Here is a 15,004-nt window from a genome sequence, read left to right as displayed (position 1 = left end):
TCTTCTCCTTTGTCTTTTCCTCTCCAAGGAGATAAAAGGCCCTTTGAGGGTAGGGATTGTACTCTTCTTTCAGTGCCCAGTTCTGAAACTGTGAGGCCCTCAGTGAAGATTTGTTAGGACCTGCAATTAGTTCTAACCCTTTAGAAAGAGCTGGCTACAAGACAAATCATTGTGATGCTTAGATACTTCTAACAGCAATTCTCCAACTTTAATATGAACAAGAATCACAAGGAAGCTTGCTAAGTGGGCTCCCATATCTTGTTCCCAACAATTCTTGCTTTGAATCTTCAAATTTTTTTTCTCCATGGATATTCTTATAGCTGTTATCATTTTTCTTGAAAACCAAATTTAGGAAAACAAGACCTACAAGGGCTTTGGGACCATACTGATGTTTCCTGTGGGGAAAGCACCGATGTCAAGTGCAGGGCTCAGCTCTGCCCCCATTCCATTCTGATTTTTTCCATGCATAGTGTCAGGCTCTACTCCATCCAGTTCCTGGAATCTCATTGGTTAATAAGAGGTACAAAGGTTTCATTCCTACAACACTATATTCCACTTAGAGGGGAATCTAACAGACAGCTTTAATTTTATTTTAGATATTAGGAGATACAAGGTAAGAAAAAAGATGGCTCATTAAAAGATGGCATATAATCTGAGGACCCCATGACAAGAAAGACTTTGGGGAGGAGCTTCCCACTGGAAGGAGGGTAGGAAGAAACTTCAAAGGGAGCAGGCTAAAGTCCCTCACCAAGGACATGAAATTGGAGGTTTGCTGGCTGAGTATTTTAATTATACTCATACAAAATTTTCTCAAGACCTCATAATAAATCCAGTCACATTGAACCTCTTAGAAGAGAAAGTGGGAGGAACTTGTGAATTAATTGGTAGAGGAGACTGCTTCCTGTACATAACACCTATAGCACAGACACTGAGATCAACAATTAATGAATGGGACCTCCTGAAACTGAGAAGCTTCTGTAAGACAAAGGACACAGTCAGCAAGACAAAACAGCAGCCCACAGAATGGGAGAAGATATTCTCCACATCTAACCAACCCCACATCTAACAGAGGGCTGATCTCCAAAATATACAAAGAACTCAAGAAGCTAGTCTCCAAACACCAAATAATTCAATTAAAAAGTGGGGTATAGAACTAAATAGAGAATTCTCAATAGAGGAATCTAAAATGGCTGAAAGACACTTAAGAAAGAGCTCAGCATCCTTAGCTGTCAGGGAAATGCAAATCAAAACAACTCTGAGATACCATCTCACTCCTGTCTAAATGGCTAAAATCAAAAACACCAATGACAGTTTATGCTGGAGAGGATGTGGAGAAAGGGGAACACTCCTCCACTGCTGGGGGGAGTGCCAACTTGTACAGCCACTGTGGAAATCAGTATGGTGACTCCTCAAGAAAATGGGAATCAGTCTACCACAAGATCCAGCAATTCCACTCTTAGGCATATACCCAAAAGAAGCACATTCATGCAACATGGACATCTGTTCAACCATGTTCATAGCAGCACTATTTGTAATAGCCAGAACCTGAAAGCAACCTAGATGCCCCTCAACTGAAGAATGGATAGAGAAAATGTGGTACATTTACACAATGGAGTACTACTCAGCAGAAAAAAACAATGGAATCTTGAAATTTGCAGGAAAGTGGATGAACTAGAAGAAACCATTCTGAGTGAGGTAACCCAGTCACAAAAAGATAAACATGGTATCTACTCACTCATATGTGGATTTTAGACATAGAGTAAAGGATTACCAGCCTACAATCCACACTGCCAGAGAAGGTAATAAACAAGGAGGACCCTAAGAGAGACATACATGGTCCCCTGGAGAAGGGGAAAGGGTCAAGATCTCCTGAGCAAATTAGGAGCAAGGGAGGAAGGGGAGGGAGCTAGGAGAATGAGAAGGGGAGAAGAGAAGGGGTGAGGAGGACATAAGGGAGCAGGAAGGTTGAGTTGGGGGAAGAATAGATGAAAACAAGAAAGGAGATACCATAGTAGAGGGAGACATTTTAGGTTTAAAGAGAAATCAGGCACTAGGGAAAGGTCTGGAGAGCTACAAAGATGACACCAGCTAACAAACTAAGCAACAGAGGAGAGGTTACCTTAAATGCCCTCCCCTGATAATGAGATTGATGACTGACTTATATACCATCCTAGAGCCTTTATCCAGCAGCTAGTGGAAGCAGAAGCAGACACCCACAGCTAAACACTGAGCTGAACTGGAATCCAGATGCAGAGAAGGACGAGTGATGAGCAAAGGGGTCCAGGCGAGGCTGTTGAAACCCACAGAAACAGCTGACCTGAACAACTGGTCTACAGGACCTCCTGTAGTAGTTCAGTACTTATCCCTAGCATAGAGAAAAGCATTACCAGCCTACAATTCACACCCCCAAAGAAGCTAGGAAACAAGGAGGAGTCCAAGAGAGACATACAGGGTCCCCCAGTGAAGCAGAAAGGGACAAGAGCCCCTGAACAAATTGGGAGCATGAGGGAGGGGGGAAGTGGGAGGGAGGTAGGAGAAAGAGGAGGAGAGAAGAAGAGGGGGGGGGAGAACGTGAGGGATCAGGAAGATTGAGTGGGGAGAGGAATAGAGGAGAGCAAGAAAAGAGACACATCAACAGGGGGAGCCACTGGAGGTTTAAAGAGAAATCTGGCTCTAGGGAATTGTACAGAGATCCACAAGGATGACCCCAACTAGGACCCTACGCTGTAGTGGAGAGGCTCCCTTAAATGTCCTTCCCCTGTAATGAGAATGATGACACCTCATATGCCATCAGAGAGTCTTCATCCAGTAGCTGATGGAAGCAGAAGCAGACACCACAGCTAAACTCTGGAACCCAGTTACAGAGAGGGAGGAGTGATGAACCAAGGGGTCAAGACCATGCTAGGAAAACCCACAGAAACAGCTGACCTGAGCAAGTGGGAGCTCATGGACCCCAGTCTGACAGCTGGGGAACCAAGATAGGACCAAATCAGGACCCCTGAACTTGGGTGTCAGCTAGGAGCACTGGGCAGTCTATGGAGCCTCTGACACTGGAACCAGGATGTATCCCTAGTGCATGGATGGACTCCAGGAGCCCATTTCCCATGGAGGGATGGATACTCTCTTAGCCTAGATACACAGGGAAGGACATAGGCCCTGCCCCAAATGACTTGACAGATTTTGATGATTCCTCCCTGGGGAGTGGATGGGGGATGGGATGGGGGTCGTTGGGGGGCATGGAAGGATGGGAGGGAGAGGGAATTGGGATTGATATGTAAAATAAGATTGTTTCTAATGTAAATAAAATTTATTAAAAAGTAGCCATATTGTTGAAACTTTTAAATTAAAAACATCTTTTTACTTTTATTGGTATGTGCGTGCATGTGCGCATGTGTGCATGCATGTGTCTCTGTGTGTGTGTGTGTGTGTGTGTGTGTGTGTGTGTGTGTGCATGCATACGTACATGTGCGTGCACTCGTGCACTGTGGTTCACATGTAGAAGTCAGAGGACAGCTTGTGGGAGCCCCTGCTCTCCTTTTGCCATGTGGGGCCTGAGGATGGAACACAGTTCATGTGAGCAAGTGCCTTCACCTGCTGAGCCAGCTCACCAGCCGGCATTGTTGAAGCTCTTCACTCACAAAGGCTGGCTGACCTCGTGACTACGTTTGCTCTGTAATTTCATCATTGTTGGCAGACTGTGTGTGCCAACACCTGAGCACTGAAAATTAGCTTACTCTGAATTTTCTGGACAATGAAATGATTTACCACTGCTTGGATTACTCAAATATCATCAAATAGAGCTTAAATGATGTCAATTTGTCACAAAGTGTTTATAGACTTCCTAAAGAGGGAGCCTTCATCCACAACTTTGAAATAAGTTATATGGCATCCTCTTTTTCTTTGGATTACTTTTCAGTTGCTGAACTGACTTGTCCATATTTCCAAGGGACATCTTCATATTAATAGTAACAGCACAGTTACCAAAATGTATCATATAACCCATTGCCCAAGGAAGGAATGCACAAGGTACAGACACACTCTTGGCATGTGACAACTGCATCCCCAGGCTGCTTGTGAATTTCAGACATAGCTGCTGGCCTCAGCTCTCACTGTCATTTACTGCCCTTTCCTTATCCTCTACAGGAAAGGGCAGGGCAGGCGACAGGTGGGCTTTCTGTGATAAGGGCCTGTGCCTTGGGAATGGGGTCTGCTCAATTGTAATTCCCAAGGTCAACCGGATGGAAAATGACTTTATCTATCTAGAAAGACCAGGACTAGAAACAGAATTGAGTTCTCTGTCTCCAATCTTGGTGCTTGAAGACTCAGGTCTTTCCTCTGACAGCTTCTTGATTGAATGTGGGGAGAAAGAGATAGGTAGATAGATGATAGATACATAGATAGATGATAGGTAGGTAGGTAGGTAGGTAGATAGATAGATAGATAGATAGATAGATAGATAGATAGATAGATAAAGGAGCATGCCTGTGCATGTGAATGTCTGTGTCTGTTTCTCTATGAATCTCTGTGTGTCCATAGATTATGTTTGGTTGTATTATGCTAGAATACTAAGTAAGGGAGTTTCCCAAGGGTATGAAAATTGGTTTCTTCTCTTGTACCTGGTCAAACGTGTTAGTCATCAATGGTTTCCAAAACTGACAACTCAGAGAGTAACCTCTGAATACAGATGCAGGGATTGCTGTGACACACACCCAGTGAAGTGTAAATGAGTTGGAGAAAAGAGAGATCCTTAAAGGGGGTGACTCTACTCAGCAGAAAAGCAACTTCCTTCATGACTGTCAGCAACGGAGTGGCCTTCTGTGTGCATATTCATGTCAGGACTGTAATTGCTGTCACCTTTTCTGTGAATGAGAGAGGAGAGGGAGAAGGGCCTATGGCCGAGCAAAAGGATATTTTAATCTTAATATTCACCAGCTTGACTCCGTCTATCATGTAACAAGAGCACACAATGATTCGATCTCAATAGTAACTAGTTCACTGTCAAAGATGATGAGACTATCAATACAGACAGCCTTTAATTTGTAAAATCCAGGTGCTGGGGATTAGGCCCACCTGTTGAAGTTAATTTTGGAGTTATAATGCGAATACCATAGTGTAACTAAATGTGAACACTACGTATGCATATGGTTTTGTGGTTGTCTCACTCAGCGTATCTGTAATTTTTCCGAGTCCCTGATATGAGGGCGAAGAAGAAGAAAGTGACATAGTGCCGTGTGGCTGTGCAGTAAGGACAGAGCTCTTGTTCTCTGCTCCCTCCTGTGTTTGCTGGAGAAAAGTTCCTCTCTAGCACCAACCTAGCAAATGAGTGCAAACCCTGCCTATAGACACTGTGGAAGATCTCGAGCAAAACTGTCCACTTGCTGGCTGGAGCCACAGGAGCCGTCAAGAGGGCCATCAGAGGCCTTTGATTAGCTCCTTGGGACAAAGGGGCATGACCTACCGGCATATTGTGCCTGGGGTTGGCACTTGTTGCTTTGCTTGGCATCATGTGTGCTGTGGTCAACCGTGGAGTGGAACTGGTGAGATGGGTCTCCTTACCTTCCTCCCGTCCTTTCTCCCCTCCCCCTTCGTTATTTTCTCCCTTCAGTCCCTGCTTTTTCTTCCTTATTCCCTCCTTTCTTCTCTTTCCTCCTCCCCTTCTCCTCTTCCCCTTCTTCTTTCTTTCCCTTTCCCTCTCTCCCTCCGTCTCTATGTCCTTCTTTCTTTCCTCCCTCCTTCCCTTCATCTCTCTCTTCCTCCTCCCTATTTCCTTTCCTCCCTCCCTGCTTATTACCATATTTTAATCTTTATATTCAGCAGCTTGACTCCGCCTATCATTTAACAAGAGCACACAATGCTCCTTCCATTTTTGTCTTTCTTCCTCTCCTTTCCTCCTTCCCCCTTCTTTTTCTCCCCCCCCCCTCTCTCTCTCCCTCCCTTCTCTTTTCCCTTTCCTTCCCCTCCTGCCTCTTTTGGATTTTTGACACAGATAACCTATGTAACTCAGGCTGACCTCAGACTTGCCATTCTCCTGCCTCAGCCTACAGAGGGTTGGTGTGTGCATACCACCATGCCCTGGGAGATGATGGTTTTCTAGGATTGAATTGCATATATATTGGTAATTTAGACAAAGAAGACTACCTTCTGCCAAGAATTTCCATTTACACATAGCGTTTCTTAAAACGTGGAAAGGCTGCTGTTCACCCTGACCTCATAAGGCTCTGAGACACTGAAAATGCCATCATCACACCTGTTTAAATAAGCATTTCTTGAAGATGATTGTTAAGCTCTCAGTCCTCCTAGTTGGGGACAGCTAAACATGGGATACAGAAGGAACAAAGTATTTAGAATATCTTCCCATGTCAGTCAGAGCTTGCAGGATGTTGATCTTTAGACGTTCCCTGTTCATGAATGATTCCGAATTTTGAGGCGAGTTCTCACTAAACAACAAGTGTGAAAATCCAGCGCCACCCTTGGCTCATCACATGCCAGTGACCCCCACAGAACGCCACATCCACCCCCAGCCAGAAGCCAGGACTAAATTTCCCCACAACTACAGCCCTCATCAGCAGCCTGCACGGGCAGACCCGGAGTAGACAATCAATCCACAGCCAAGGCACAGAACGCTGTAGTTGTTAAACCTCTGCAGTTTTCCGTCTGCCTCAAATGGCCTTCTCCTCAGCCTCTTCCTGTCCACTTCCCCAAAGTCTCTCCAGTACAACTTTCATATTCTCAGAGAAACAGTCTTTGCTTTTTACAGAGCTGCTAGCTCCCCCCACAGTGCCTGCACAGCACTGTTTGCAGCCGCCCCAACTTCATCAGTGTATCTCGCTATTCAGGTCTCAGGACAGGCCCCAATCTCATCAGGCGTTCAGGGATGGGAGAGCTGAGTCCTGCATGGAATCCCATTGGATTCCTCACATCTGAGCATTCCACACAGCGCAGGAGAGTGGCAATATTGTGATTGTCACTTAAAGTCTGACTTACTCATGTGTGACAGGAGCAGTCTTCTCACACAGAAGGAACATCTGCAAATATTACCTTGGTTCACAATCATAAAATGCAGTAAAATACAACATAAAAGAGTTAAGAGATTTCAAACCATCCAGTAGGTTTATAAACATGGAATGGAAGTTGTGTATTTGTGTGTGTTTTAATAAAAACATGCTAGCAATTTCAAATAATCAGAGATAGATTTAAGCTGTATTAAAATATCTTTGGAGTCGGGAAACTTGATTCAATTTCTCCCAGAGGCTCCTACACTGAAACCAGAGATTTATTAGTCTATGGAAAGGGGGTTCAGTTGAAAGGGAAAAACAAAAACCCAGCTTATTAATTATTAGCCAAGCCATGCAGTAGCTCCCTGGAAGGCAAAGGAAAACAGGCTTTCAAGCCAATGGGAGCCCAGGATGCCTCCAGGCCTCTGTGCCTGCCAGAACTGGGCTCCCTAGGGGCTGGGGCCTTTCAGCCTGAGCAGTCCCCAGCAGAGATGAGAGGGGAACCTGTGACAGGTTGTGGCAGGAGCTCTTTCTTCTCCCCTCTGGCGGTGTCAGAGGAATCCTGGGGCTGGTCTCTGCACTATTCCCATGTCCTCTCACCCGCGCAGGGCTCGGCTGGAAAACCCTGGGCTCCAGCAACTGGACACCCATCTGCAGCTGCTGTTACTACGACTTGGGATTCCAGTCCAGGATCCACTCACCTCCTTCCTATTCCCTGATGAACTTTGCACCCTTCTCAGAACAGCAATTCACAGCTAGCACACGGCCCTCCCTGCCCCAACTGGTGCACACTACCGGCATCCCAGCATCCCAGCCTCCTGACTAGCAAACACCTTCTCCTGTGCCTCACCGCCCTGGGAAAGAGGACCAGTCAGGTGTACAGGGAGCCCAGGCCACGCGGTGGCGGGCAGGATGGCGCACAAGCTGTCACCTTGTGATCGGCTACGCCGAGGTATCCATCCAACTGCCGGGGTCCAGCGGGGGCGGTTCTCCGTAGCTGGGGACTGCTCTCCACTGGCTCTGCGCTGCTGGCAGTCGCCTGCTGCTGCTGCTGCAGGGGCCGCTCCTTCTGGCTGCCGAGGCTGCTGTACACGAGCAACAAGCTGGTGCACATGGTAGTAAGCACTAAACACACTGCCAGACCGTGGTGCTGCGGGCGGGCGCGAGAGAGAAGACAGACAGCGACTGAGCGTGCAGCTGGGAAGCTCTCAGCTCCTTATTGACACCCCGCGCCGGTCCCAGGCAGCCGCCCCAGACTCCCGCAGCCAGCCAAGGAGCAGAGGTGACATGGCCCAGCACACCTGCCGGGGATGCTCCTGCGTGGCCACCGATCACAGCCCGCTCGCGTCTCACAGCGGAGGGCAGGTGGCGCGCGGTGACCTGCGGTGAGGGTGAGCGCGCCCGCCCAGGGCATTTTGGGGAGGAGGGTCTGGTCCCCACCTGAGCTGCTGGGATCCCAGCCCTCGGCACACCATCTCTCCTGGGCCCCTGGGGCTTCCCGCAGCGATCCCCGCTAAGTTTGAAATCCGACAAGGAAACCAAGAAAGTCGGTGATGGTCCCTCCTCCCCGCCCCTCTGACTTTGTGTCCCGCAGTGGCAGTGGGGCACCCTCTTTTCCGGAGAGGTCAGCCTGCTCTTCTGCTCTCCAATCGCCCCTTGCATCACCCGCCAAGGATCCAGGAGCCCAGGCATCTCTAGTCTCATGCTGGGTTCTAAGCCCTGTGGAAAGTTGTCACCCATGACAGGCGACCTCTTGCCACAGGGCTAGGCACCTGCCAGGCTTCTCTGGCCATCCCGGGGACACAGAGCCCCGGGGGTCCTTGCCTCTGCCTGGCGGAGTTGGAACAACAGACTCACCATCAGGGTCTTCATTTTGAGCGCCTCTTTTGTGCGGAATTCTCAGGCAAGCGCGTCCGAAGCCACTTTTTCTTGGAGGCTGTCCATGGTGGGTGATTGGGCGGAGGCGGCGGCTCGGATGCTCGCCGAGAGGCTGGCGGGCTGGCTGCTGAGCCGGAGCAGGAGCTGCGGGACCAGGAAGCGCTGCTGTTGCAGAGATTAGAGGAGAATTAAAACTGAGCCGGACCCTCCGAGTCTCTCAGCGATCCACACACCGCCGCCTGCCGCCGCCTGCTGGGTCCTAGAGTCCTCTGCAGTCCCCCTCCCAGCCCCCAAACCATCTTTTCAGAGAAGTGGGCTTTCTGGGGCAGACAGTTAACCGCAAGGGTGTACCCATTTCTTGGTTCGGAGAGGTATTATTTTGTAATAGAGCTATCAAGCTAAAAGAACTCAGAACCCAATTTGATCCTCAACACGGTGGCCATTTGAAAATTTACTAACCAAATTTTCAGTTTGGTGATTTTAATTAAATCACGTTAACCTACCAAATGTCAATAGATCCATTTATACTTGAATTTCGTGTTTACAGCTTGGCAAACGCTACCATGGGATTGGTTTCCTGAGAAAATGATGTCACTGCAATTTCTAGTTGTTTTCCAATGTCCTTTCCCTCCTTAATTTTGTTTTGACAAATCGTTACTCTCATGCTTCCTTTGGACCGTACTCTTTCATGTAAATGACTTCATCCATCATTTGCTTCCAAGAACACAATTTATATTTCTACTCAACCTTTGAGGTCCCTGGTGCTCATTTAAGTGATTGTAAAGTTTTTGAAGTAGTCAGTGCGTCCTAGCCATGTGATTAACCAAGACTGTAGGGTCTTCTAATTTCAGTGAAGACATTCTAGCTGCCGGAGATAAAAAATGGTATTGCATCATGAAACCTGATGCTTCACTTGTGTTGTGTAATGCACCGGTGTACACAACTTCACATTCAGAACTTAGGGTGAAAAAAAACCCTGACCACTGTTCGGTGTGGAGGCCACACCAGAGGCCTGTTCTCAGGGCACCTGGGTCCCCACATCCAGTGAGAGCATGTGCTAAGCATCCAATTTAGCTGGAAACGTATTTCTTGTGAAGTCATTTGGTGAACACAGTGCCGTTGTCACATTGGGCCTGCAGCAGTCTGAAACTAAAGATCACATTGAGACAGGGATGATCCTCAGGCCACCTGGACCAGGGGCTCAGCGTGAGCTTTTCTGGGGCCAGCAGAGAGATTGCAATCGCTTTTTAATCTTCCCTACTCTACCACTGGACAGATGATGCAACAGGGACTATTTTTAACTGAAAAGGCCTACTTCCAAACTCTATTAGCAAAGTTAAAGTGATTGGTTCAGTAACAGGCATCCAGGAGACAGAAACACTCACTATGGAGCCTTTCAAGGAAAACACAAGAATCTCGAAGTGCTGTCCAACATTGCCAGCCATGCAGTTAGCTGTTTATTCAATTTGTGCTGTGGGCATGAATGGTGCCTGTTGTCTGGGTAGAAAGAGCAGCAGCCGGAGTAGAATCTTATTGGGTCTTGGCAATTCTTCGTTGTATGGCTGCACTTGACACTCAAATTAATGAAACAAAGGGAGCAACTTGATGAATCACTGCACGAAGATTATCTGTGTTTCTCCAAGGCTGCTTTGGAATCCCAGCTCCTGCTTTCCTCAGACTGTTCTTCCCCAATCTAGCAAGTTGCCCAGTGACCGATAAAACCCTTCTCATATATTCTGCCCTGCCAAACAGAGACATCATATTTATGACTTAAGCTCATGAAGGCGCGCTGGACATCTGTTACATGGTGTGTCTGACCAGACTCATTAAGCTTATGCCGCCCCCCCCCCCCGAATTGCAGTTAGCTGGTCACAAAATTAGTTACAAAATGAGTAGAGTATATTTAAATTTTTAATTCTGAGCTTGATTTGAAGGACTTCAAGGCATCTGGCTTTCGAGTATATGATTAGGATGGGGAAACTCTTGGAGGGATTCTAGCTTGGGACTCAAATGGACAAGGTTGGGCCAGAGGAGGTCAAAAAGATAAGGAATGGTTGTTAAGGGCTCAGAACACTCTCTCTCTTTTTCTCTCTCTCTCTCTCTCTCTCTCTCTCTCTCTCTCTCTCTCTCTCTGTGTGTGTGTGTGTGTGTGTGTGTGTGTAGAAAACTTAATGAACACACTATGGAATAGATTATAGATTCAACATACGTTTATCAAGTATCTACTTTGTTAAGCACCTACTGTGTTTCAGGTACTGGTTCGAGCCTGGGTCTGCTATTTTCAGGGAACTTGCAGTCTATATTTGGGTATTTGCTATGCATTTTTATGCTACAGAATCAGGGATGATCAATGTACAGATTTGTTTCTCAGCGTTGCCTCCCTGCCTCACTAAGATCCAAGGGGTTTGCCTTTAATCCCAGAGCTTGGGGGGCACAGGCAAGTAAATCTCTGTGAGTTTGAGGCCAGAGCTGTCTACATAGCAAGCCAAGTCAGGACTACATAGTGAGACCCTGCTGTTTTGTACACTGTGAAGATTTGTCATTTGGACTGGTTTAATAAAAAGCTGACTGGCCAGTAGCTAGACAGGAAGTATAGGGGAGACAGCCAGGCACAGAGGAAGCTGGGAAGAGGAAGGGCAGAGTCAGAGGAGTTGCCAGACAGACAGAAAGGAAGCAGCACATGAAGGGGAGAGGTAAAGGCCATTAGCCTCAGGGCAGCACATAGATTAATAGAGATGGTTAATTTAAATTGTAAGAGCTAGTCAGTAATAAGCCTGAGCTATTGGCTGAGCATTTATAATTAATATTAAGCTCTGTATGGTTACTTTGGGAGTGGCTGCCAGGACACAGAGGAAATGCTGCTTACTCCCCATCTTAAAACAAAAATACTTAAGAAGTTTGAAATTTCAAGGGTATCTGTCTATTCTTATGTACCTTTATATAAACCTTTCAGTTATTAATCTGAATGGCCAGAACAAACATAAAATAGGCAAATTCATGAACACTAGATTGACTTGGAGGCAAGTAGACAGGTAGACAAGTCAATGGAGATTGCCGATTCATCTAGCTTTGGCAAGTTCAATATAGAGTGAGCAGAGGAGTCACAATCTGCCTCTCAGAACCCAGGTAGCGGAGACAGATTTCTCACCATTTAAAAATTTGCCACACTTCTGCCTCTCCTGCTATCACATCCAATCAAATTGGTTCCTATTTTTGAAAAAAGAGAATGGAAAAGAAATTGAGTGTTGCACAATGTAGTTCATGTGATAAAAATAAGCTGAGAATTTATGAAACAAGGCATGTTCTGGGTGACGAGAGAGCAGGTGGAATCTGAAATGTGGAGGGAACACCAGCTTTGCACTGGGACTTCAAGAGCAAAGGAGCACAGAGCTACCAGAGGAGACAAGCGACACCAGGCAGACTGCCCACAAGCTCCATGGTGCTAGTTATGGCTGCATTTTACCGTGTGGTCTCAGAGAAAAGGAAGATATCTCTGCAAGGTACAAGAAAAGCAAAGTTTTCAATAATGGTAGAAAGTCCTAGGACATACTTGACATTTATTCATCTGTGCTGTAAATTTTACTAACTTGCTTTTGGGCTGGGCTGTCAGAGCTCTGACCACTTCTTAGAGCTGAAAGTATGGTGTCTTGCTCAGTTGTACTCTCTCTCTGTGTGTGTCTGAGTTTGTGAGCATGTGTTTGTGTGTGTATGTGTGAGTGTGGGAGCATGTGAGTGTGTATGTGTGTGGCAGCATGTGTTTGAGTGTATAAGTGAGTGTGTCTCGGTGTGGGTGTGGGTGTGTATGTGCATATATGTGTGAGTATGTGTGAGAGTGTATGAGAGAGAGAGACACACACACACACACACAGAGAGAGAGAGAGAGAGAGAGAGAGAGAGAGAGAGAGAGAGAGAATAGGCATGTGAACTTACATGCCACAGCATACATGTTGAGGTCAGAGAGCCTTGGGTGCTGATTCTCGTTTCCACCTTGTTTGCAACATGGCCTCCTGATCACCACTGCTGGGCTGACATGGGAGCTCCCGGTGATTCTCCGGTCCCCTCCTGTCCTGTTTGTAGGAACATGGAGATTACAGGTACACCTGGCTTTCCCATGGGTGCTGCAGATTCTGGGTCAGGTCCTCACGGCTGCCCAGCAGGTACTTCACCCACTGAGCCTCCTCACCAGCCCCAGTACAAGGCTTTTGAAAAGAGCAACAACAACACTGCTGGGGTTTGAAGCTGGTGTGAAAGGGTAGAGATGGAGTGTGGATTTAGATGTTGTCTCTGTGAGATGTCTGGCACTCACAGCTCAGCAGCTCTGTTGGACACTGTGAATGTGGATGGATTTGATCAACTGGGAATGAGCACAGAGTAGAATCCCAGACCTGAGGTCTGCGTGCCTCACATTTCATGTGGCAAGGAGGGCTTGTGTGCATGAACCACGGTATTGTGATTCGGGTGGCTAACTATTTTCAATTTGGATAGATTCTCCACGCTAAGTCAGTCATTTATGTTCTCAAAGTACTTTTCAAATTCTATGATCATACCAAACATATTTAATCATATTTATTTCTGTAGTTGTTGCTGACCCTCCCTTCCAAACTATAACATTCTTTAGAACTGGGACAATGTTTCATTGCTATTATATCTACCGAGCCTACCACAAAACTGAGAATGGTAATATTAATCACTGACATCTATCCATCCCTTTCTTTGTTCCAGTATTATTCTGAGAACTTGGCATATATTAACTCATTTAGGCCGCTATTAATTATTCTTTAACTGCTGTGACCAAAACATCCAACAAGAATTAAGTTACTAAGGAGATAGTAAGCATGAGTTTTCTGGCCCAGAAGGTCCCGCGGCTCTTGAGCCCCAAATGTACACACAGACACTGTATGAATTATGATACTATTGGCCCATGACTAGGACTTTCTATTGGCTAGCTCTGATCTCTATCAATCTATGTATTGCCATGAGGCTGTGGCTTACCGGCAACGCCCAGCATGGTGTTACCCCTCCCAGCTCCTCCACAGTGACTCTGTCCCGTGGGCTCACTCTGCCTATCATTCCCAGAATCCTCCTCCTCTCCTAGCCCCGCCTATCTTCCTGCCTGGCCAATCAGTGTTTTGTTCATCAACCAATTAGAGAAACATGTGCAGAATAACATCTCCCATCGGGGATGGTTTATTCCAGCTTACAGTTTTAGAGGATGCAGTTCATCACATCAGGAAAGGCTGCCTGCAGAAGAAGGAAGTATTAGCATGACATCCATGGCCAGGAAGCACAGAGATGAACACTGTGCTCAGCCCACTCTGTTTTTTTTTCCTAGGGTTCCAGATCTATAGATTGGTGTCTCCCACACTTGGGGTTTCTCTTCAATTCCCAGTTAAACATTTCTGCAAATATCTTGTGCTCCAACGTTTGTGTTAGTTCATTTTTCATTGTTGTTACCAAATATACAACACGGAGCAGTTTAGGGAAGGCATTGTTTACTTTCGTCATAGTTTCAGGAGGATACAGTCCATTGTGGCTGGAAAGGCATGGCTGTAGGAGAGGGCTGCTGCTATTACAGTCTTAAGTCAGAAAGCAGAGAGGGAACAGGAAGTGTGGCTTAGTGACCCACTTCCTCTAGTGTGGCTCCACCCTCTGAAGGTTCATGACCTTCCCAGACAGAGTCAGGAGCCAGTGATGCAGCCTCTGGGGGGTATTTCACATTTCATCATGGCATGTGGTGATGGATCCTTGATTCTAAAGGTTGCTACTGAAGATTAACCATCAGGAGACCCCAAAACAGCCATCTGAGGGGAGTATTTTAACTGTCTCTGTGTTGCAAACAAGTGAACCAAAAGTCAGACCCCATGCTCTATCACATAGAGCAAAGTGGCTGTTTAGCTTTCTAGGTGGTTGTTAAAAACATTTGTTAAAAACAAGTGAATAGGAATTTTATACAAGTCCCCCACACGCAGGTTCATGTACTGACCTCTAAGTTGGACCAACTTGGGAAAATTTCAATATGTAATCTGTAGATAGCATAACTAAAGGCATTCCTCATGTTATGATGTACCTATTGCTATGTTTACTTTCTAGATCTATGCACACTGGGGTCGTCTTACAAGCTTGAGGAGGGC

General features: G+C 46.5%; 1 protein-coding gene across 1 annotated transcript in view; it reads right to left on the bottom strand.

Annotated features, from left to right (window-relative positions):
• St6galnac5 (ST6 N-acetylgalactosaminide alpha-2,6-sialyltransferase 5) overlaps positions 1-8,867 on the bottom strand; it is a 159,949-nt gene extending 151,082 nt beyond the window's left edge. Inside the window, exons 1-2 of the mRNA XM_027395179.2 lie at positions 8,853-8,867; positions 7,927-8,145 (exon numbers count right to left, since the gene is read on the bottom strand). Of these exons, the coding sequence (XP_027250980.1) occupies positions 7,927-8,145; positions 8,853-8,867 (234 nt within the window). The remainder of the gene's footprint in view (positions 1-7,926; positions 8,146-8,852) is intronic.
• Positions 8,868-15,004: the final 6,137 nt, after the last annotated feature.

The sequence above is a fragment of the Cricetulus griseus genome (genome assembly GCF_003668045.3).
Source record: "Cricetulus griseus strain 17A/GY chromosome 1 unlocalized genomic scaffold, alternate assembly CriGri-PICRH-1.0 chr1_0, whole genome shotgun sequence".
Classification (NCBI taxonomy): Eukaryota; Metazoa; Chordata; class Mammalia; order Rodentia; family Cricetidae; genus Cricetulus; species Cricetulus griseus.
This window is presented reverse-complemented; position numbering and strand designations above follow the sequence as displayed.